The sequence below is a fragment of the Octopus bimaculoides genome, chromosome 1 (genome assembly GCF_001194135.2).
Source record: "Octopus bimaculoides isolate UCB-OBI-ISO-001 chromosome 1, ASM119413v2, whole genome shotgun sequence".
Taxonomy (NCBI): Eukaryota; Metazoa; Mollusca; class Cephalopoda; order Octopoda; family Octopodidae; genus Octopus; species Octopus bimaculoides.
The window spans coordinates 128,807,975-128,831,832 of NC_068981.1; the positions used below are offsets into that span (position 1 = coordinate 128,807,975).

The 23,858-nt window shown below is 34.3% G+C and overlaps 1 protein-coding gene and 1 long non-coding RNA gene across 2 annotated transcripts in view; both read right to left on the reverse strand.

Annotated features, from left to right (window-relative positions):
- The window catches only part of LOC128248161 (stress response protein NhaX-like), an 8,980-nt gene extending 7,836 nt beyond the window's left edge, over nt 1-1,144 (reverse strand). The window contains exon 1 of the mRNA XM_052969018.1: nt 1,048-1,144. Within this exon, the coding sequence (XP_052824978.1) occupies nt 1,048-1,144 (97 nt within the window). The remainder of the gene's footprint in view (nt 1-1,047) is intronic.
- Nucleotides 1,145-6,538: 5,394 nt separating this feature from the next.
- LOC128248680 (uncharacterized) overlaps nt 6,539-23,858 on the reverse strand; it is a 70,095-nt gene continuing 52,775 nt past the window's right edge. The window contains exon 3 of the long non-coding RNA XR_008264832.1: nt 6,539-6,968. This is a non-coding gene — a long non-coding RNA (uncharacterized LOC128248680). The remainder of the gene's footprint in view (nt 6,969-23,858) is intronic.

A 23,858-nucleotide genomic window follows, 5' to 3' on the forward strand; every position in this document is an offset into this window, starting at 1 on the left:
CTTCAATCCCTGTTCTCGTATTTATCACAAAATACCGTAGCTCAATCGTGCTACCTTACCCCCTCCCAAAGCTGGGTCAGTTCAGTACGATTCCTATCCTGCTTTTTTTTAACTTTCGCTGACCGGAAAGGGGAAGCGATCACTCCTACGCTAAAAATAGCTGTGGTTGCTGACAAGACAAAGGAAATGCCATTGTCCCCAACAACCAGAATACGGTTTCAAAACCCAGCTCGGGAGATAGGGATATAACACTAATTGTATTTTCGGTGGTCGCATCAATATCATTCATGTACAAACCTAAACAACAAACACCAATTGAAAAATGTGTCTGGTACCTTGATGATGCTTGTCTGGGAGACCCTCCTGACAAAGTGCTTGCAACTGTGAAGACAATTATTGAGGAACTTGGTCATAGAGGTGTTAGCGTTAACAGCTCCAACTGCGAGTTCTGGTTCCTCAATCACCCAGCTTCGCATGAGCAGACTACTGAACTATTTATTTGTTGATTCTCTCCCCTCAATTGTGATTCCTCCTTCATCAGCATGGTACTCCCTTGGAGCCCCAATTACTGACCTAGCTTTTGAGTCTATCTTTAGATCCAACATGGCTAGCCGCAAACAACTTCTAAAAAAACCCTTGAAGTAACTGAGCCCCACTAAGGTTTTTTTATACTTAGGAATTACTTGTTGATTCCTAAGCTATTGTATTTTCTGAGAGTTAGTCCCTCTTATAGATTCCTGTCATCCCTCCAATAATTTGATGATCTAATCTTCAGAAAACTGAAATGCTTGGTAAATGTCAAACTCTCCCCAGGCTCCTGCAACCAAATGCTTGGGGTTCTAGGTCTGCACAAGTGCTCATCTTTATCTCTTCCCTGTTTTCTTTCTTCAATCCACACTTGCTCCTCTTTGATAGGCAACATTCTCTCCTCAGTTCTGGTTACAGTGGAGGATAGACGGAAACAGAGAGAATGGGACAATCTGCGTTCAGGTGTCACTTTCAACTTTCTCCTTCATCAATCTGATCAATTTTCAAGGTGTCGCCTACTTTCAGCTTGAGCAAAATTCTCAGGAGACTGGATTGATGCCCTGCCTGTGGCCAACATTGGAGGTCTACTCAGTCTAGACGAACTCCACATCTCCATCGCACTCAGAGTGAGAGCTGACATCTGTAGGGGACTAAGATGCCACTGTGGTAGTCCCTTCCACACAACAGGTCTTTAGGGTCTGTCTTGCCACCTAAATGCTGGGCACTTCACTTGTCACACCAAGCTAAACCTAATCATTAAGCAGGCCCTGGCTCGGATTAATATTCCCTCAGTTCTGGAGCTGTCAAGGTTATCCAGAAGTGATGGAAAGAGACCAGGTGGGTTAAAAGTAGGTGCCTCATTTGGGACACCATAGTCTGTGAGTCCTTTGCTCCCTCTTACATCCTGGATGCTGCAGTTAATGGGAGGGTTACTGCTTTCACAGCTGAATGGAAAAAACCCTGAAGCATTGAGACCTGACAGTGAACTACCTCATCCAACCTGTGGAGTTTGAGACATTTAGCGGGACTGGGCCACTGACCATGAAGTTCTTGTCAAGGTTGGTAGCTCGCCTCACCGAGCCATCAAGTGATGCCCATGAGGCAAGCTCTCTGGTAATTTTCTTTCATGCAAATAAATGTTTATGTTGATTTTAAAATTTGCCAGCAAAATCTTATAAAATGACAATGTTCTCAAAGATGTACATGTTTATATGTTATATATGAACATAAAAATTGTTACAAGCTAAAAAGAAATCCAATATAAATTTTATACAAAAATGGCAATTTCTATCTTTCTGTCTGTTACTATCTTGTTGCCTAAACCAGTAAACCAATCTTCACGAAACTTTGCCTACATGTTAAACTAACATCCAGTTCAATTATAGACTAACTGGATTTCAATAAAAATCTATAATGGGCCCCCTAGTAGAGTTAGGCTATTATATATAACTCCAAGCTAATTAAAATCATCATCAACTGGATACACTAAAAGTGAATATGGGTGAAAAGCAGATTTTAATAGGATGTAGAGCAGGAATATTTCAACGACAAATATTTTTCATTGGAAACAAGCAAAGACACACAACTGAATTGTGAAAAATATCACTTGCAATTTACAAAATCCTTTCAAGCTAATGAGAGCTTCTACATGGTCTATTAGAAATAGAAGAAAAACATCCCTCAAACCCAATCCTACCATCCTGAATAAGAACAAATGAGTTAATGTGGTTCTGAATACAGTATACCTGGAAAAATGATAGGATTGTCATAGCTGAAATATCTTTGATTATAGTTTTGTTTGATTAGAGATGACTAAGAGTTAATCAAGAGTTTATATAATGTAACTCCTACGAAACAGACTTCAATCAGAAACATCGAGGCAAGAGAACCTAATACCCAAACCTTTCTCTCAACACCAACAAATATAAAATCCTGTCCACATGCATCCCCCAGGTTGTGGAAATGGAAATTAATAAAGTATGAACACTAATTTGGAGATACAGCCTGTAATTCCACCTTTGCAGAAACCTCTGTATCCTTTTATTCTTTTACTTGTTTCAGTCATTTGACTGCAGCTATGCTGGAACACCACCTTAAAGGGTTGTAGTTGAAGAAATCTATCACAAGACTTATTCTTTGTAAGCTTAGTACTTATTCTATCAGTTTCTTTTGCTGAACCGCTAATTTACAGGGACATAAACACACCAGTATCAGTTGTCAAGCAATGGCCGGTGGGGGGTGGGGGGAGCTGACAAAAACACATATAAATATATATATAAACCAAGTTAAATAAGGCCGGTTAATGGGATTACCCTGAGTCTCACGTCCATAAAGTGCTTAGCTTTACAGCACATCAGCAGATCCCAAAACCTGTTGGTTTAATGCCTCTCTATGATGGGCTTCTTCCAGTTTCTGTCTACCAAATCCACTCACAAGGCTTTGGTCAGCCCAAGGCTATAGTAAAGGACATTTACTCAAGGTGCCACGTAGTGGGACTGAACCCAGAACCATGTGGCTGGGAAGCTAGCTTCTTACCACAGAGCCACGCCTGCACCTGTATATATTAATGATTTTAAAACCTAAAATCATGATTCATACATTTGTGTACAAAAAATTATTTTTTCTGAGAAATAATATATATGAGATAACACTTTATACATCCAGCTGCTCCCCTTACCATTTTTCTGTCTGTATTCTCTATAAATTTTTGTTACTTACAAGCTTTTCTTCTACAAACGTTTTCTAGTTTTTTTTTACATTGCTCTAACATTATTGCCAACAGCTACTTAATGCCTTCTCTACTCCCACACTTTGTTTTTAATTGCTTTCAATATGCTTGCTAACAACTAGCCATTCACTCCTCTACCACACCTTATTTGCATGTGTGTGCATGCGCACAGATGTATGTGTGTGATACCAATTCAGTTAACCTCATTTCTCAATGCTGTCAACAGTTTTGCCCTGTTTTTTTTTTTACTAAGTTTAATCATATATTGCTCCCTATCCTCAATACAGCTCACACTTTTCAAACTCACTCCTCTAACTCTTTCATTCTAGTATTTTCATTTTGTGTCCAAAGTAACAAGACCACTTTGGGCAGATGCAGCTCATTACTATTTTCCTTAGATTTTATTGCTGTGCTGTTTGGTGCCACTTTCCCATCTATCTTTCCTAACAATAGATTTTAAATACAAATGTGCACAGATGACTGGGAAAGGGTCATCACGTAGAAGTGAAAGTAATAGTGTCAAAACAAGTTCTAAAAGTGAGATTTTGTTGGATGTTCAACTTGATGTAACTCCTACTGCCCCATTTCTCATCATCTTGTGTGGCGAGTTAATTATTCTACTAAGACATTATTGCATTCTTATTTATTTCCTTATGCATTTCTCGGCAAGCATTTTTTTCATGTATACATACTGTATTGTGTATGTTTAAAAATTGTTATTTTCATACATAGAAGTAGTTGTATTCCTCTTATATCCAACCTCTAAAAAGTTGACACATAAATTTTTAGTTTCATTACTCTGCACAATCCTTGTAAATTACTGGACCTCATTTTAAAATTATCAACCGCTTAGTTTAATTCTCTATCTTGAGTAATTCTTATCCAGAAATTAGATTTCTTTATCAGATTTCTCATGCCCTTATAAAATTACAGAAACACAATCTCCATATGATCTATGTTAGCTCTTTTAATCCATCCCATCCTAAACAATCTCTACAATACTACACTTACATGTATCAAAGTTGAAAGAAATTTGATTTTAATATGACAAAGTTTTCTTTAAGAAGTTGGAACAGAGAGTGGAGAATGAGCTACTTGGCAATATATTTTGATATCTCACTGTGTGAGTTCAAATCCTATTGAGATTTGTAACAAGCAATAGAAGATAAAGTTAAGTTAGAACAGTAATGTGATGTATAGGAGATAGAAGTTATGTTACCAGTTTGACAAAATAGAATGACAATACCACATTGGCTTGGTTAGTATGTATGTAAGAAATATCAGAAGGCAATGTTTTTTGTTAATAAACATAACACTTTTATTCCTTGATGGTAGTTCACACATGTAATAGTAGAAAAATACACCCCTAGGTAATTAAAGGTTCAAGTTAAATAGCGTGTTGTGAGACAAAAGTTAATTTCTAATAACATACAAGTTAGTTTATTTTGTAACTTGAAGGTTTCAAGAATATACAACAAATCCAACAAGTGGCATGCAAAGCAAGTTAGAATCTCACCGAAAAATCAGAGACAACATCTTGTCAACTTGAAAGTCCAACAGCAACTGGATGTTTTCATCTCAGTCATCCAATGGCAACTGGTTTTTTGCCTTTGAAAAACATGTGCTTCACTGCTGGGTGGAAGTTGCCACATGTATTCTTCTGCAACCACCAGTAAATGGACAAAATGGGCATAGCACAAATGTGTTATGCCACCAGAACAAAATAGTGCTAACATGTCTCACTACAGATTTATCTATTTTACTCTCCATACAACTGAAGATTGATAAAATAAATTATCAGTTGTATAATAAATAATCAGTTGAATCAAGTACTCTCCTATTCCTTTTCAAAACTTTAAAGTTGGTCTAATAAATTATAATGATAAAATGTTAAAAAAAACAAGCCAGTTCAATTTTAAGAGATAGCTAAATTTTCAGTCACAGCTGGGTAGGTGTAACTAAAATTTAGTTGTCCTTGAACTCCTTCAATGTGTCTTACTTTTATTTAGTCTCTACATATAGCTTTGTATCTAATAAAATAAAGTCAATGTTTCAGGTGAAAATACAATAAAATATCTTGAGCAGTAATAGTGTGACAGTAGGCTATGAATTATTTATAAGGGAGGAGGGACTAAGCTAAGGAAAGTGAGACTAAATAAAATAGGAATTTGAACACAATCAAGCAAGAAGAAAGTAGACTACACAAAATCTCTTAACACAGCAAATCAACAACTAAAATTAATTTTTCAAAGGAAATATGCTAGCTATTCATTAGATTAAATTAAAAATCAAAAGAGTAAGTCACAACTAATTTATTACGTATGTTGCTCTGTCTCCTAACACAGAGAAAGAGAGAGAGTAAGCAAGATTATATTCTCTTATGACAATAAATTATAAATACCATCATGCAATTTATGTGAGAGAGAGGGAGGGAGACTGAGTGTGACCCTTCAATGCAAAAAATTATATACATATAATGGTTGTTGTGCAAATATGGTGTTTTCTCTCTTTCTTCCTACCTTTTCCAACAGCTTCATCAAAGATTTGTCCAGGTAGGTAATCAGCCATCTGCAAATACTGACAGCTTGTGAAGGTGACATATTGTTCACCATTTCCCAAAGCTGATATGAGCAACTGTGCTAATTTTAAGCTAAGAAAATATTTATGTTACTTTTATTGCTATTACTATTAAGAGTCTTCTTTAAATTCTAGGAAGTGTACATAATCTCTCTCTCTCTCTATTTGTCTCCATGCAAACATAGTTGGTGGCCCTCCATTCTCCCATCCCGAGCTTGACAAATTTGAGCAGTCATTACTCAAACTATCCTTATATTGCTTCTCAGCTTTCCCCTCCACTCTACTTGGCCATGGAGGTTCCCTGTCTAATACTATGAAGATAGCCTAATCCCCAGCTGTCTGCCATAGACAGTAAGGGCAAAATGCAACAATCTCAGGCAATTCCCATCTGCTTGGTAATCAAATACCTAACCCTAACCCTATGTTAGGGAGAGATGTGCTACCATGTTATTCTTGAAGCATGACTAGTCTAGAAATTCAGGTACTCCAAACAAACTTACCAGTTTACTATAACTCTCAAACCTTCAGCTACCACACTGTGCGCCCCCTTAACAGTATATTATACTGTGAGCAAGCAGCATTATGGAGAGACTTGACCCCACATCTGACTTGGAGGCTGGGCTGTACAGTAACTAAACTGGGAAAGCAGTAATTGTGAATAAACTTCTGCAAATGTGAGATGTGGACTCTGCAAGACACAGCAACAGCAATTCTGATTAAAAATTGATGCAATAAGACGAGATCTTTCAATGCTGCCAAACAATCTCTCTAATGGTAGCAGTATAATAAAATGTATCAAGTTCATGTTATAAAAACATTTGTGATAGGAAGGGTATCTAGTTGTCAAACAAACAAAAATAACATGCAAAAAACATGACAATCAAATCAATGAACAAACCTAATTCTGTATAAAAAAGCTTCCCATTCTATTGTTGTTCATAGCAGTGTGGTGACCAAATGGGAACATCTGGCCATGTGCATGAACCCTTTGGCCATTTACATCAACTCAACTCTTCTTTTCAGATGCAGAAAATAGGCATCAAACAACCCAAACACCACCAGAAATTCTCCTCTCCCTGTCAGGTGCAAAACTTCAAGGTTGCCACCATCAACTTTGGCACGATGAAAAGTAAGTCTGAAGAGGATATAGAGATGTTAAAATGGAGGCAAGTAGATAAGCTGGAGGAGAGCTCAGTCAGACTCCTCATGGGAAAATAACATAGGTGCAAATTCTTCCAGGTAATTTAGAGAAATGTAGACAGAGAAATGAATAAAGAAACTCAAATAGTCAGAATGTGATAGAATATTTACCATACAAGTCCATGTATAATACACATCTCAGTTGGTGTACTTAAGTTATCTTAAAAACATATAATTCTACATATAACATGCAGTGTTGCACAACTGCTAAAGAATTAGATAATCTATTATAGTCCAACATACTAATTTTTTAATATATTATTTTAAATAAAATATATGAAAGTATAATAAAAAAATTATTTGAAAAATGAAAAAGTTTTACTTTATTTCATAATAAAAATGCATTGGGAAAAATAGGTAGCAGCCTTGTACTATGTATTCTATGCACCCCTAGTTTTAATATTGATTTTGGTAGGGTAAAGTGTGTAATTAAACATAGAAAGTTTAGGCAAGTCAAAAGCAACATGACAGCAACAATAATCTTTGCATGTGTACTACAATTAGGACTGACAGATAAGTGAAAGGTTATTATTTGTATAGGGCCTTCTTGCAGACTATCTTCATAACTGATGACAACTTTAATGGACATGCTTAGCAACATCACAGTGGCTAATCTGACAGTCATGGAAGCTATGGTTATGGTATAACAAAATGAAGATAAATTAAGTCTCTTAAAGTTCTGTGAGCCAAATTACCTTATTTGCAGCATTAACTTAAAGGAAACAGCTAGGCACCCACTTTATCGCCTATCACTCAACTGAACACACACAAACAAGTCAGACTTCAGAAAGAACATAGGAAGTTGAAAGATTCCTTGGATAGAGATAGCTTCAAAGAAGTTCTAGATGATGTGCATATTGAGAAACAGGTGGAGATAGAAACCCATAACATAGAGACAACAGTCTCTATAAGACAACCTACTCTAAGTCACAGCCTATATCTGGTGGACAGAGCTAGGTTCTAACCAAGCAGAAGGGGATATGGGCATAGAATGATATGGTAGATAGTGTCATAAAAACTCAAAGACAAACCTGGAAAGAATGGAAAAGTGAAGTGCAAAGAGCAATACCAGGTAGCTAGAAGGAGAGCTAGATGTATTTATGTAGTCCAAGATATACAAAACAGATGGAATTGTCACAGCTGGAATGCCATTAACCATAAATCTGTTGAATCAGAGCTAACTTATAATTAAATAACAACTACAGAAGTAATTCTAGGCAAAAAGCAAAGCACTAGACTTAGCGTTAGCTCAAGGAATAAAACTAAATGTATATGAATGGTTTGTGGAAGCCATTTACAGAGAAATTTAATACAGGCTGCCTGTATGCCTATGACCTATTTTTCTTAGCTGAATCTGTTAAAGAGTTAAAGAAGAAATTGTAAATGTGGAAGCAAGTTCTAGAATCAAGAGATCTTAAAGTAAACACAGTGAAAATGTTTAAAAGTTTTAGTTAACTAGAAAGAAGACAGAACTATACTGCAATCTATGAAGTGGCTATGCTTAACTGGCAAAAAGGAACAGAAAAGAATTCAATACTCTTGTTCACTCAATGTGGACAAGAGATGCAGAAGTATCAGAATGTATAGGAGTAAAGAGTAAGAGCAGCCATGAAATTAATTCTTAGGAAGGTTTAGGTTTCTTCGTAGTTAATGAGTTCTTTTACCTAGGTGACCTAAGCAGCACTGGAGGAAGGTGTTCTTAAAGTATAAAAACCAGAGAAAGGATGGAGTGGGAAAAGCTAAGCATGCAATCTCTGCTGTCAGTAAAGGGATTCTCTCTCCAAGTAAGGATCAGATACACTGATAATAGCAAAACATGACCACTGAATGCAGAGCATGTGAACAATGGGACACAAGTGAGCTGAGAAAAAAATCTGGATATAAAAGTAATCAGATATAGTGTTGTATGGATATAAACCAGATGTAAGCCAAGATGGATATGTGATGTGAATGTAGGATGATATCTGGATACAGAAGTGCCAAGTGATCTAAGTGGAAGGAACCTGCAAGTGCGAAAGACCAATGAAGACACAAGTGATGGAAGGTAATCTGAAGAAGCTGAACCTCATGAAAGAACTGTAACAAGTAGCAAGATGCTGTGTTGAAGAAAACATCCAACCCATGCAAGTATTGAAAAATGAATATAAAATGATGTGGATGAGAGAACAAGAAAAATAAACATGTATTTATGATGATTAACACTGTTAAATTACATCTACTTCAAATACAACATAACATTTCAGTAAAGTTCTGAACATCATTTACTAATGTTCCAAACTTAAATATAAATATATATTTAAGTTGTAAAATTTGAAAATGATAGATATTTTGATTATAATATTACATAGCATTAACTAAGTGAGAAAATGAAATCCAGTTTTATCCAGCAAAGCTTTCAAAAACTCAATATTTCATAGAAATACTTCAACATTTCTTTGATCAAGTGAGAATATAACAATTTTATTTATATTTCAGCAAATAGTTAATAACAGAGAAAACAAATTAGATTATCTCCACTCAAGAAAATGTACTTCACATGCATAAATATTAAGTTATTGAATTTTAGATGACACAGAAATCAATATATCTTTGCTAAAATGCACATGGGAAGATAAAATTCACAACTGCTGGGCTTCAGCTTTCTTGACAAGGTTTTTATGTGAGAAAATATAAAAAAATTTTTTTGTTTAATGGTCAATGTATTACTAATAATAATTTCAAATTTTGACACAAGGCCAGCAAGTAAGTGTGCAGGAGGGGACTAGTTGATTACATTGACCCCAGTACTCAACTGCTACTTATTTTATTGACCCCTAAAAGTCAACCTTGGCAGAATTCAAAATCAGAACATAAAGGCGGGCAAAATGCTGCTAATCATTTTGCCTGGCATGCTAACAATTCTTCCAGCTCACTGCCTAAAACGTTAATAATAACATGAGAAGAAAGTTAGTGCCTGAGGGATAAAACAAACTTCATAGCTTTTTAAACAGTCAAATACAATAAAAGGTCTACATCCACTTGATGTTAAGCAAGTTGCATTCTATCTAATATGCTTAACCAATCACCTACAGGTGTCTATAGCAAAAGGAGAAATCATCTACAGCCCATTATTTCATGATTGGACACACATGCCACAAAATTACAAATTGAGTGACTGCAATGCTCCAGCATGGTCATAACATTATTGTTTAAACAAAAATATTCAGGATATAATAAAAATCTGATCCAAGCATACAATAATGAAAAACACATTCAACCAATAGTAGTGATTTCTAATATTGTATAAAGCAAATTTTTGGTGGGAGAACATAATTGATTAAATGAACCTCAAGCAAAATGAATTTCAGTAAAATTTGAACTCAGAGTATAAAGAGTCATAAACTAAATACTGCAAGGTATGTTTTCAAGCAATCTACCTATTCTGTTAATTCTTTAAGAAATCAACTGTCATGGTTGTTGCAGTAATGACATTAAATATGCATTTTCTAGAGTGTTACATTACCTCAATAAACTTGACATGTCTCAACAAAAGATAGATTAATATATAAAACTGCTTTCTGCAGTTAAGGGTAATAAAATTATGAATGAATATATCTGATTTCTACAGTAAAAGGGTCATGCACTGCTTCTCTCTACAGGATTACAATGTCAGCATATAACAATATATTGATAATTTTAACAGTATCAGAAAGATAAAGGACTAAGTTAAGCCTGATGGGGTTTCTACTCACAATGTAAAAGCACATATCACAATATTGTAAAGCATTTCAACAAACGTACTACCTTATCTCCCATACACTACCAAAACAATTAACAATGATAATAATAGGTACATCATCAATGTTACTAAATTATCTTTTGAATAGACCTATCATTGAATTGAAAATGCTTTTAACTGTTGACCTAGTTTTTTACCCATAAAAAGCAAAAAGATTTATCCCTTCTCTCCCATTTTAAATTATTTGAAATCATGAGAATATTTTTTCATCTCTAATTTCACTTGAACTCCAGTTACAAAGCATCATATATATTCTAATGTGCTGTTTATCAGCCCTTCAATTTCAAGATGACAAGCAACTGATACAGGTTATAAATGCATTTATACAATTATTGATCAATAACTATCAAAATATAAACAAAATAAAAACAACAGCTTTGAAAATCATGAAATCTAATGGTCAATATAAGAATCAGCATTCGAGAGATGTATAGCAACATTATGCAGACAATATTTTAGTTTCACCATTGTCATAAAGCCAATCAGAAACTGGTAGTCTGTGAGCTAATCTTTGGTTGCTTAAACAGAAGTAAAACTGCTGTCTATCCCAACTCTCATAGTTGTCATAGGCAACCTTAGATAAGATCTCTCTCTCTCTCTCTCCCCCTTTCATTAGTAATTAAATTCTATCTTGGCTTAGCCTCTACAGAATAACTTTTGACAGTTTAAAAAACAAACATTATTTTTGTCTACCTTTACTTCTTTAGTAATCTGCTCATAAACATTTTGACCTTAAAGACAATAAAATATACTTTGATTATTGTGATAATTTAAGAACTACTATATTTACTTCATTTAAGTTATGTTACATTGCATGCCTGTATTCACAATCACATAGTGTGTAATTTTAATTGCATTATTCTACCAACAAGAAACAAAGCATTCTGTTTTCTAAATATATAGTTGATATACAGAAAATAAAAGGAAGAATTGTATATAATTTATCACTATACATAGCCTTGGGATCAATTCTATCAAGTTTCCACAGATGCCTTAGTTTCAAATTTATTCAATTTTCAATGTTTAATTTTAAATGGTTTCAAATTTAATATTGTAAGTCATTATCAACTTAAAATGTTCTTACACTGCAAGAATGGAATGAAAGTATTACAAAGTATTCTATAGAGGAATTACCACCTAAGGCTGGCATTCAAATATCACAATATGTGAGACTAGAATTAACATCCCCTGAAAAAAGATTATAAAGTGAAAATGATTTGTGCTGTTATATCACATTGACTGACCCTTCCTTTTACATTTCTCAGAGGAAATTCATGAATACTGACAATTACCATGAGTACAACTATTATAACATTGCAATCAGTTATAATTGCTCTTAAAAGTCACAAGATATTCCAAATTACAAACTGGTAGAATATTGGTATTTAGAGATTTGAAACTATTGACACATGAATATATATGTCAGTGCACCTGATGCTCATATCATAAGTGACATTTTTGAAACCCAAGATAAAAAATAACAACTTCTATTTTTATACTCAGTGCATGAAAATATTAGAAGAGAAATATATTAGTGAATAAATAATAATAATGTAATAGGGAACATTAGTACGACAAAAGACGTTGACTACTGTGTGAGGGATTGCAGTGATTGTGGAATAAGAGTTACAGGAAAGACAAGGGACACTATCTTCTATCTTACATTTCATCTAATTGAGGAGCAAAAAACTTATCCAAAATTGTTTGGTGTTTCTGGTGCATCATCTTTTTATACAGCTTAGTGTAGAAACTGAGCACATTGTTAACTCCTCTTGTAATTTTTATGCCACATTCATGATTAGGGTCATCAACAAAAACTTGCAGACCTTACTCTGTAAGTACCAACCCTTTAGCAATATTCTTTGCAGTCCATTTAAGTGGAGTTGGTAAAATTTCTGTATTTTCATTTGTATTCTCAGTTTACTTTTGTTCTAACAGCATCAACTCCTAATTAGATAAAGTTTCTCTGTAGAGAAATCATTCAACTACATCATCCTATATGACTTCTACAAATCATCAACTAATCATTCAAATACAGCATCCTATATGACTCCATTTGTAAGTGTCATATCTTTCCAATTTTGATGTAGATTTTCTATTTGTGAAAACACTGTAGTTATGGATGTAGTCTGGCCTTATATTTTCCCCAAGCACCATTCAAAGTTAAAGGTTTTATGTCATCCCATGATTCAGTATCCATTACGTTGAACTTTTTTCAAAAATCTCTAACTACTTCCATAAATTGTTTGAAAGTTCTTCACAGATGATATATGCCTTGAAGTTAGATATCACACCTTGATTCACTGGATAGAGTAAAGAAGTTGTAGTGTTAAAGATATATTCTACTCTCACATTATCAGAAAGCTCATTTAAGTTCACTGGCTGGTTTGGTGCACTGTCTAAAAGAAGCAATGCATTTGGAAATATTATGTCTAGCACTCACTTTTTGAAAAAAAATAAGGTCAAATATCTATGAAAAAATATCCAAGCAGGTAATGGAGTAAATTCTTGAGCACTTGATTTAATTTTCTCCCTATTGTCATGTAATTATCCCACCATAGATGTTGCAAGTATTAATGCTTTACCAATGAGGATGATTTTTTTTTCTTCTACTTCAAGCCCTTTTAAAACATCAAGTTTAATATCCAGTGTAATCCTTATACAATTCCTTTTTGCTCTACTACATTCAGTTCCACTTGATGGTTTCTTTCTAGATAAGTTGAATTGAAGGTAAATCCAACAGCAGTAGCAATCAATAACTACCCACAACAATTATGCAGTAAAAAATAGCACTAGGAAAGAACTGTTTTGTAATAGCAAAAGATTGTTGTCTTATTCCTATAGATGTAAGAATGGAAATGAGAAAATGAAAAGGAGTGAGGTAGGAGAAAATACTTTATGATTACTGGTTCATGGGCACTTCACCATTGTACCTCTAAATTGTACCATAAAAATGCACCCTCTACTCACACACGCACATGTACATACACAAATAGTTACGTTGACATACAACCCACATAGCTACAGACATGCTGATATTACTATTGTTGTTGCTAGTTGGTAGGTTAGTAGTGACACTTGGAGAGGTGTTAGTTGCATTGGTTTTGATGTTAGTGCTGGAGGTAATGATAATGGTGGGAATACAAATTGTAGGTAATTGTAGTGGTCATAATGTTCTTTTAATTTTATTGGTGTTGTTGTTTAGTCCCAAATCAATCCTCATTGGCCTAAGATCAAAGACACTTCATTCAACATTTAAAATACACTAGAGTACCACATTATCTCAAGTGATTATTTTAGATGCAGTTTCTTATCTTATTTATGCTCGTGTTGCTGTTGTTTTGCATAAAGGGATGTGGTGGACTGGTAATGGTAGTGGTTGTATTACGTTTTGTATTGATGTTGGCTGTGTGAGTATCAATGATTGGAAGTTGGGATGGTGAATGTTGAGACAGATTGACAGAAAGAGAGATAGATGCTCATTGTGGCCAAAGAAAATGTATATAAACAGATGCACAAATATTCATGGTGAAGAATTGCACCTCACACTCCATGTTTATAGTATCACACACACACACACACAGATATATAAATATATATAAATTCAAATTACGATGAACGTAGACAAACAAACGAAATTTGCTTTTAGAAGCGTTGAGATGTCTTAGAAAGTTTAAAGAAGTGATTCTAAATTCTCAAACACATGATAATGCTAATAATATAGCCTGAACAGGATAAACTACCCCTATTTTGCAGAAAAAAGTGTAGGCGGCCAGCCATATATATATATATATATATATACAAACATGCATACATATGTTTGTGTTTGTGTGTGTGTGCACAAGCACATGCAAGTGTTTATATATGCTTTACTTTAAACAGAAAGTATGAGAAATTTTTCACAGCAAATATTTGTCTATGTTTTCTTGGATTGGAAACTATGTACGTATCATGATTATAGTTCTTCAAATTATTAACTAGTTTGATCTTAGCTAGAAAGTTGAGAAGCAGCTTTTTTGCTAAGAAAAATGTGTAACTTTTTAAAGTGACTATTATCACCAGTGAAAGAATGCGTGTATAGTTAAAAGTAACAACAAAAGGAATATCCAAGTACAAAAAGAGGGTAGGGTACACTTGTATTGGCAGAACCTGGGTCAGTAAGAGTCATCAGTGCTCCCTACAATAGATAGTCTGAGAGCAAACTTCTGATCCAAGAATTCAGAGTTAGATGAAGCTCATCAAAGATGTCCGACTGAAGTTCATAAGAGCAAGCAACCATAAGTGTGTGACATAAGACTAAATGTGTCTGGTAAATACAGCTCTAAACAAATTCTATTAGTAGTTACTGGAAAAGGAGAAAGGAGGGTGAGTCCAGATGATAGGGAAGTTGACTGTTTACAAATATTTTTATGTATGAATTGCTGAAACAGTTGCAATGTCAAACAGGTTGCCTTTTTTGGAAATGAGTTCCACCATCATATGTTTCCATAGATTAAGATTGAAAAGCTGTAGGAAAAGAAAAAAATGAAGAATTCAGTGAAGTAGTTTCTGGGCATACAGTTTGAAGATAAAAGGAGTACTGTTAGTACTTGGTACTACACTTGATGACTATATGTGGTGAGGGTGTGATGAAAATGGAATCTCCTAATATAATAATGAGCACAGTGTTTTTATATATTAGTCCAAAATCAGGAGGCAGTAGGAGAAAGAGTAGTATAAGTGAAGGGAGAGGAGAGAAAATAGTAATTCAGTGAAGGAGATGTAATGAGAGTAATAGCCCTGAGTGAGAGAAAGTAATAGCAATGAGAGAGAGGAAGTGGCAAAGAGCATGCCATGTATCTTCTATTTTTCTCCATCACAACATATGAATAAAAGGAAGGGTGATAGATGAATAATGAAGGAAGGGAGAAAAAATTCAGAACATGTCAACAAGCAGAATACCGCTAAGCATTTCATCCAGCATGCTAACAAATCTACCAGCTTACCACCTTAATAATAATAATGATTTCAAATTTTGTCACAAGGGCAGCTATTTTTTGTGGGGAGGGAACAAATCGGTTACATCAACTCCAGTACTCAACTGGTACTTAATTTATTGACTCTGAAAGGATGAAAGGCAAAGTCGACCTCAGCGGAATTTGAACTCAGAACATAAAGACAGACAGAATGCCACCAAGCATTTTACCTGGCATGCTATTGATTCAGGTAGCTTGCCGCCTTAATTATCATCATCATCGCGACGGCGACAACAACGATGACAACAACAAGGATGATGATGGCAATAGGAAATAGCTTTCCTTCTGTAATAGAACGAGAAATAAACAGCTCTTAGTAAGTTGCAAAGAGTTAAATCTAATATTTGTTTTCCTTGCTATTAAGTCTATCAACATACTGACATTTAAAAGGAAATAAAATACTAAGAAGCTTATTTTCTCCATAAATAAATTACATTATTTGCATACAGTAAAACCAGTTTGACTATAAGTTTTAAATAGCCTCTTCAATGCTTGATATTAATGCTACTGTCTTGATTTTTAATGTTTACTATTAGCACTCATTGTCATATTTAAAAACTCAGGAAATTTGCAATAAATCTAAGAAATGTAGTGAACAGAATATGAACAATTAAGTTTATGGTTCCAATGTATCAACTATATGTAGGTTGAAGTGAAATTATTGTTAGTTTTTAATCCGCTCCAAGAAAAATAAGGATGTATAACTAACTGAAATAGATCCACAAAGACACTTAATCACCATAATTATTATTCATTCAGAAACATTTTAAAAATTAAATCCACTATTGAACTGCTTTAATTACTAATGCCATTTTGCATTAATGCATGTCTCAAAAGACATGCATTAATGTTTATGAATTTGTGTTGCGAGATTCCTGGTGTGAAGTTGTATGTTGAAACAGATATTGTTGTATTTGAGGATGGTCATTTTTGTTTTTTGCCAAATAAACACACACACTATATATTTGTTCTTCACTCATTTATTACTGTTCTTATTCTAACTCATGTACATTGAGAATGGAATAAGTAGAGCAAGAGCACACACAAAGACGGAAAGTGTCACTGAGAAGATCACAGATGTGTGACAAAAGATTTCAGGACAATGAACATGAGTTAGGAAAAGAACAGTAATAAACAAGTGAAGAACAAATATTGTATATACTTGACTATAAAACACCCTCGCTATAAGACGACACCCCCGACTTACAAGGTTCAAATCGGGAATTTTATGATTGACCTGACTATAAATCACAGTGACTTTTTTAATGTTGGAGAGCAAAGTTGAATTAGGAATCACGCTGGCAAAGTTGTTGTTTGGTAACCAAGTTTTCAGTAAGCTGAAGATGACTTACAATGACTGTTGTCCCATTAAGTCCATGCATTTTACAAACCGCTGTTTATAATGTAAAATTTTATCCTTGATAACACTAGTTGATTTGTTTATCATATTGAGACTTAATTGTCTTGATCCTTTCCCTTTACTTTTTGATTTATGCCTTTCATTATTAGGATACTTTTGCAGCAACTGGCACACAAAACCATGCAGTCATACGTACTATGATTGGAAAACAAATACAATAAACTGTTTTAAATTGTAAGGAACTGTATGAAACATTGTGACAAAAATCAGAAGAATAAATGAAGGAAGAATCAAGTTATACTAATCATCACTTTCACCAAATAACTGGTAAAACTCCCCAGTTGCGATGATCTCATCGTATATATCCTGATCTTGGTCTTCACTTGTCTTATCTTCATTAACTGATGAAGCACTGGGAATAACATTTCTAGTACAAATGAAGTCATTATATAGTTCATCATCTTCTGTACCATCCATGCAATTTGAGATCCCACGCTTCAAAAATGATTTCATCACAAGTTCACTTGGTATTTCAGTCCATTTCTTGGTCCGTCGTAGCACGGTATTTCATTCCATTTGGCATGCATGCTCACCATAAAAGGCTTGCTCACTGACATGTCGAGTGACTGAAGCACAGATGTATATCCACCTGGAATCACAGCTTGGTAGGTACAATGCTCCTTTAATCTATAATTCATGCTGTTGATCAGATGAGCCCTGAGCATGTCCCATAGAAGCGACTTTGAATTAAGCATAACCCCTGGGCGCTTGAACTACACATCGTTTAACCATTCGTCAATATGGTTTCATCCACCCCCACTTTCTCCAGAACATACACTACCATACCCTTTGGAAACTTCTCTTTCACCAAAGTCTTTCTTTTGAAAACAACAGCTGGGGTAAGTTTCATATTGTCAGCCATACAAGCCAAAATTGTAGTGAAGTGAGCCTTGTCGCTCCCCGTAGTTTTTACTGAAATTGTGTTTTTCCCTTTAATGTCAACTGTCAGAGTTCCAACCATATCGAGAAAAGGGGTGTCTAATCCATTTTACTGATTACTTCCAAGGCAAACTTGTGGCTCTTTCATAGATCTATTACATACCGATGGAAGGAATCAACTTTGCTCTCTCTACGTTGGCAAGTAATTTCTGTGCAATCTCAGCATAAGATTCTGGCATTTCATAAACCCTCAAATATATCATGTTGTTTAGTCATTTGGAGAGTCCACAATCTAATGATGTTTCTCGTGATGACAAGTCCATTTGTGCGTAGTTCAGTCACCCAGCCTCTCAAAATAGTTTCCAACTCTTCATTGGGACTCATTCCTATCCTAATTTTCTTTTACAATTTGATGTCAACAGATTTCATTTTCTCCTCTTTCAAACGCCAATCCCTGACCATTTTTTCTGAGACTCCAAATTCTCTTTCGGCAGCTTGATTCAAATGCGACTTCACATATTCAACAACTTTCAGCTTGAAAGTGATATCATACAAATTCCTCTTTCTCTTCGTGTTAACAAATAACATGGTGTCGAATTAACGAAAGACAAGTACGGTACAAAAACAAACAAGCATTAAACTCACTTTTTAAAATTAATTGTTTATTTCATACTAAATAAAATAAGTCAAGAAATATATAAAGAAATATCTAAAAATCGTTTTCCATGTATTTCTTGGCTTCAGAATTAGTGATTCAGGTTTTTTTGGTTATTCCAAATGTCGGAACTTCAGACATGACTTGCACCTAGAAGATTTTTTATAGGAAGTGTTTATAAGTTGCACCACCAACTTTAGGTGAAAATTTCAGGGTAAAAAAGTGTGATTTATAACCGAGTATATATGGTATATAGTGCGTGTGTTTATTTTGGAAAAAACAAAAAAAAAAAATGTAGTTGTATGCTGTCAACTTAATGTGACAGTCCCATGAAGGGAATCATTAGAAGACTAATCTGAGAAACAAGTAAAATACAGCCTCAGAAAATTTGTTTATATACTAAACCTCTGCAATGGAAACTATATGAGAGTGGCTGTATGATTGGCTAAATATGTAACACTCATTAATGACTATGTGTTGCACCAATTATCCCTGGTTGTGTGGATAGCTTGACTTGGGTCATACTGTGAAAACTATAAAGAGATTTCATTAAGCTCAAATTGAATTAACAACAATTTTTAGAACTCTCATCTTTCAGAAGAATGAAATGTTCATGAGTTACATAAGACATTCATCCAAAAAACACTACCCAAAAAGAACTGATAGAGAACTGTATTTTATATTTATATATATATATATATATATATATATATATATATATATATATATATATATATATATATATAAAAGATAATATTGATTTCAAGTTTGGCACAAGGTCAGCAATTTCAGGGGAGAGAGTAAGTCAATTACATCAACCCCAGTGCTCAACTGTTACTTATTTTATCAATCCCGATAGAACGAAAAGCAAAGTCAACCCTGGCAGCATTTGAACTTAGAAAGTAAAGTCAGAAGAATAGTGCTAAGCATTTTGTTCAGCATGGTAACTATCTACCAGCTTGCCACTATTATATTAGATTATATTACATGTATATATAAAGATGCATATACATTCTCATACATATACATACATGTTTTATAATTGTGAGAAGAAATTGGAAGCCGTTTGTTAATCACCTGTTGCACATCTGTTTTTCTAGGTCTGTAGCAGACATTATGGGGAAATGGCCAAGGACAATGAAATCTAAAGTTAAAGGAAATAGACAATATGGCATTTCTTCAAAGAAGTATATTTTTTTCAAAATTCAGAATCTTACATTAAATTAATTTATAAGACACATACCAACTTAAAATATTCATGATTTATCATATAAAAAAAAGACAAATGTTTCATAATTGTTCGTAATAGCCAAGTTTAATAATGTTTTTCTTAGGCAGAAAGCCAATAACAGAATAAATAATTATTATCTCTATCATTGGCACAACGCCTTACACTTTTGCGTCGAAAGCATGACAACTTAATTGACACTAGTACTTAATCAACCTCAAAAGTAATGAAAGACGTTGACTCTAGCAAGACTTGAATAAGCAATGTAAACAAACGTTAATTAAATATCACAAAATATTTAGTTTGGTGCCAATTATTTCTTACATCATACAGGTTAGAAATGTTTTCATGTTAGGAATATAGTTGACTGAATTGACCCCAAATACATATTTTATTTTAAGTTTATCAGATCTGTTAGTATTTGGTGTATGATTGTATCAGTGTTGTATCCAAGTATCTGCAAGGTCAAGGATCCAATCACACGTCTAGACTTGACAATTGAAAGACAAGAGTTGAGATAATATTAATGATAATTATTCTTTCAGATCTAGTTGGTTTGGCTGCCGGCATCAATTTCTGTTCGAATTGATTTCATATTCAGTATAATGATACACTTTCATAGGCTAATGAATGACATGGAAATCATTTTCGCTATAAATAGTTATTAAATTTTGGGTAATTTTAGCCAATCATAAGCCACAGACACATTCATGCATGTTTCCATAGTAACAAGCCAAACATTAGAACTCTTTTGTCGATGTCATGTGCGTTGATGCTGTGTTCTGTTGCTTGTATCATTGTCGTGAGATGTGCTACAAATAACAGCTAAATAGGCCTTAAATCACGCCCCCCCCCAATGTTTTTCGCATAATCGTATGGATTCCCATGTGTAGAGTACAAATTTGCGAAATTTTTCTGAAAATTTCAAATTTTAAAAAAGTCTTGAGGGGTTATATGTCGTACATTAAGCAGAATTTGATTTGTTTACAGTTAAAAACACGTGCTATTTTCAGGAAGTTGACAACACGTGCAGTTACACACAAAATGACAGCTTCCAAATCCCGTTTCCTCACTGGGTGAAAATGATCAAACTTGAAACCTCTATGACTTTATAAAAACATTTTTCTGGAAAAAATGAAATAACTCCAGCATTTCAGCTTGGAAAAAATATATTAATGTGCCAAATAAAAAAAATTTCGATAAACTTTAATTATTGAAATGCTGGCACCCAAACCAACTAGATCCATTTTTTCTACTATAAGCACAAGACCTGAAACGTTGGGAGATTTATTTTATTTTAGTTTATCGACCCCGAAAGGATGAAAGACTAAGTTGACCTCGGCGGCATCTGAACTTTGAACGCAAAGAACCAGAAGAAATATTGCGAAGCATTTTGTCCGGCATGGTAACAATAATAAAATTAATAATTATGATGATGATGATGGCGATTTCAGATATTGGTTCAAGGCTACAATTTTGAGAGGAGAGAGAAAGTCGGTTACTTCCACCGCAGTACTCGACTGGTATTGAAAGGAAGGTCTGGACTTGGAACTTAAGGTGTCGGAATAATTACCGCAAGGGCTTTGTTTTGTCTGACACTAACGTCACTGCTAATCCAATGATTTCTAATGTTATGATGCTAAACATTTCGAAGGAGATATTTAATCGCTACTTATTTTATCGGTTATAGAAGAGAAAACAAAATCGACCTTCGCGGAATTGTCAGACCGTCGGACCAAATGCTTTGCTATGGTGCCTTACGTTCTCAGTTCAAATCGCGCTGAGTTTAACGTTGCCTTTCATCCTCCTAAGTTCAATAAAATACAAAGGCCATTCAAATACTGGTGCCGATTTATATTCGTATAAAGTATCTACGTGTGAACGAAATTATATAATGAAAACTACGACATAATATTGCAATACCTTAGGCACAATAGAATAGTGTGTTTGCTTCCCCAAAACGGTTGTGGAGGAAAGCTAAATATTTTTATAGACTAAAAACTCAAAACAATATTAACTATTCACTGATAAATAAACAGTCTGTTCGAAAGAATACAGTAACAGTAATTTTGTTCATAACGAAATATTAAGTTACGTAATTCGCGCACACAGACACAAACACATTAGAGCAAAATTGTGAGATTATTTATGTATTTATTGTATAAAAATAACTGGCTTGATAAAATTTTAATTTTCATATATAACATATAAACATGTACATCTCTTAGAACACTGTCATTTTATAAGATTTTGCTGACAAATGTTTAAATTAACATAAACATTTACATGAAAGAAAATTACCGAACTTTCCTCTAATTCTTTCAAATCTTTCTAGCAAAACTGTATTGAAGCATTTGAGGGGATTTTTTTTATCACAGCAACTAGTCGCACACCACAAGGTTTAACGGAACCTACTGAAGCAAGCCAACGCACTCGCAGCATTACCACAGTCGATGGCTATATTAGATTTTATAAAACAGAACAATGTGACTGAAACAGCCAGAGCAATATTTAATGTCCGTTGGCATGACCTTGACAATGAAAGCAGGGTCATGGGCAAAAATATTTCACAATTAGAATTTCTCTAAGGACGCGTAATATTATTTTTTTTTAAATTAATAGAAACATTAAAAAAACTAGGTGCAATAAATAAATGCCAGCTTGGTTATTATTTTTATTCTTCAGTGAGGGCCATATTTGTGAGTTACCTTGATAGATAGCAAATAATATCCATGTTAACAGAATACTGCAAATGGTATAAACACATTTTTTTTGTAAGTAATGCAAGTGTGCTTTTTACCACTAGGTTTAGTGCCAACTATGTCTGACAACATACTACACAAAGAGATAACAATAAAGGTGTGTCGTCAAAGCAATGAACAGTTTGGATTATAGTGACAGTTAAGAGGGAAAATATGAAATGAAATTCCAGCTATAAGAATAAAAAAAGTGAAAAAGTGCTCAATAAGGTGTGTGTGTGTGCGCGCGCGTGTGAAGCTAACATCTTTTAGTATTTCACTGATACACTGGAAAAAACCGGAGAACCTGGGTCGCCCGGGGCGCCATGTGCTAAGGGGCACCATGGAGGGCGTGACAAAGACAAGGAAATTTCCACGACCGTCAGCTTGTACACGCCAAAGTTCAGCTTGTTTGGGATGCCAGCAACCCTAGGGCCGGCTGCGAAATTTTTTTCCCACGATAGTGTCGGACCCCAGTAATGAACTCATTTGCATACAACCAACCAGAGCAGACCACCTTTATCCTTTCTAGTCAGTACCGTGCATTCCTTACTGTTTCCCTCTCTACTAGCAGGCAGCAACTATCCGTCCTCTAACTACCTGTCGGGCAAAAGAATAAATATATGGAAATACTATTTCTTCCTTCTTGGTGTTGATGTTCACTGGTTACTCCGACGTTAGCACAATAATACACTTGCAAAAACTGAATTACTGGAGTTATTTCATTTATTCTAGAAAAATGTTTTTAAAAAGTTATTGAGGTTTAAAGTTTGATCATTTTCACCCAGTGAGGAAACAGGATTTGGAAGCTGTCATTTTGTACGTGACAAAATAGCACATGTTGTCAATATTTGTAAACAACACATGTTATGTCTCCGGTAATTTCCTTTCGTGTAAATAAATATTTATGCTAATTTAAAAGAGAAAAAACATGAATGTGTCTGTGGCTTTCCATTTACTAAAACTACCAAAATTTTCAAACTTTAATTACTACTAACTCTTTATTTATTGATTTATAGCGAAAATTACTTTCACTTCATTAATTAGCCTATAAAAGTATATTATTACACTGAATATGAAATCAATTCGAACAAAAAATTGACGCTGGCAAC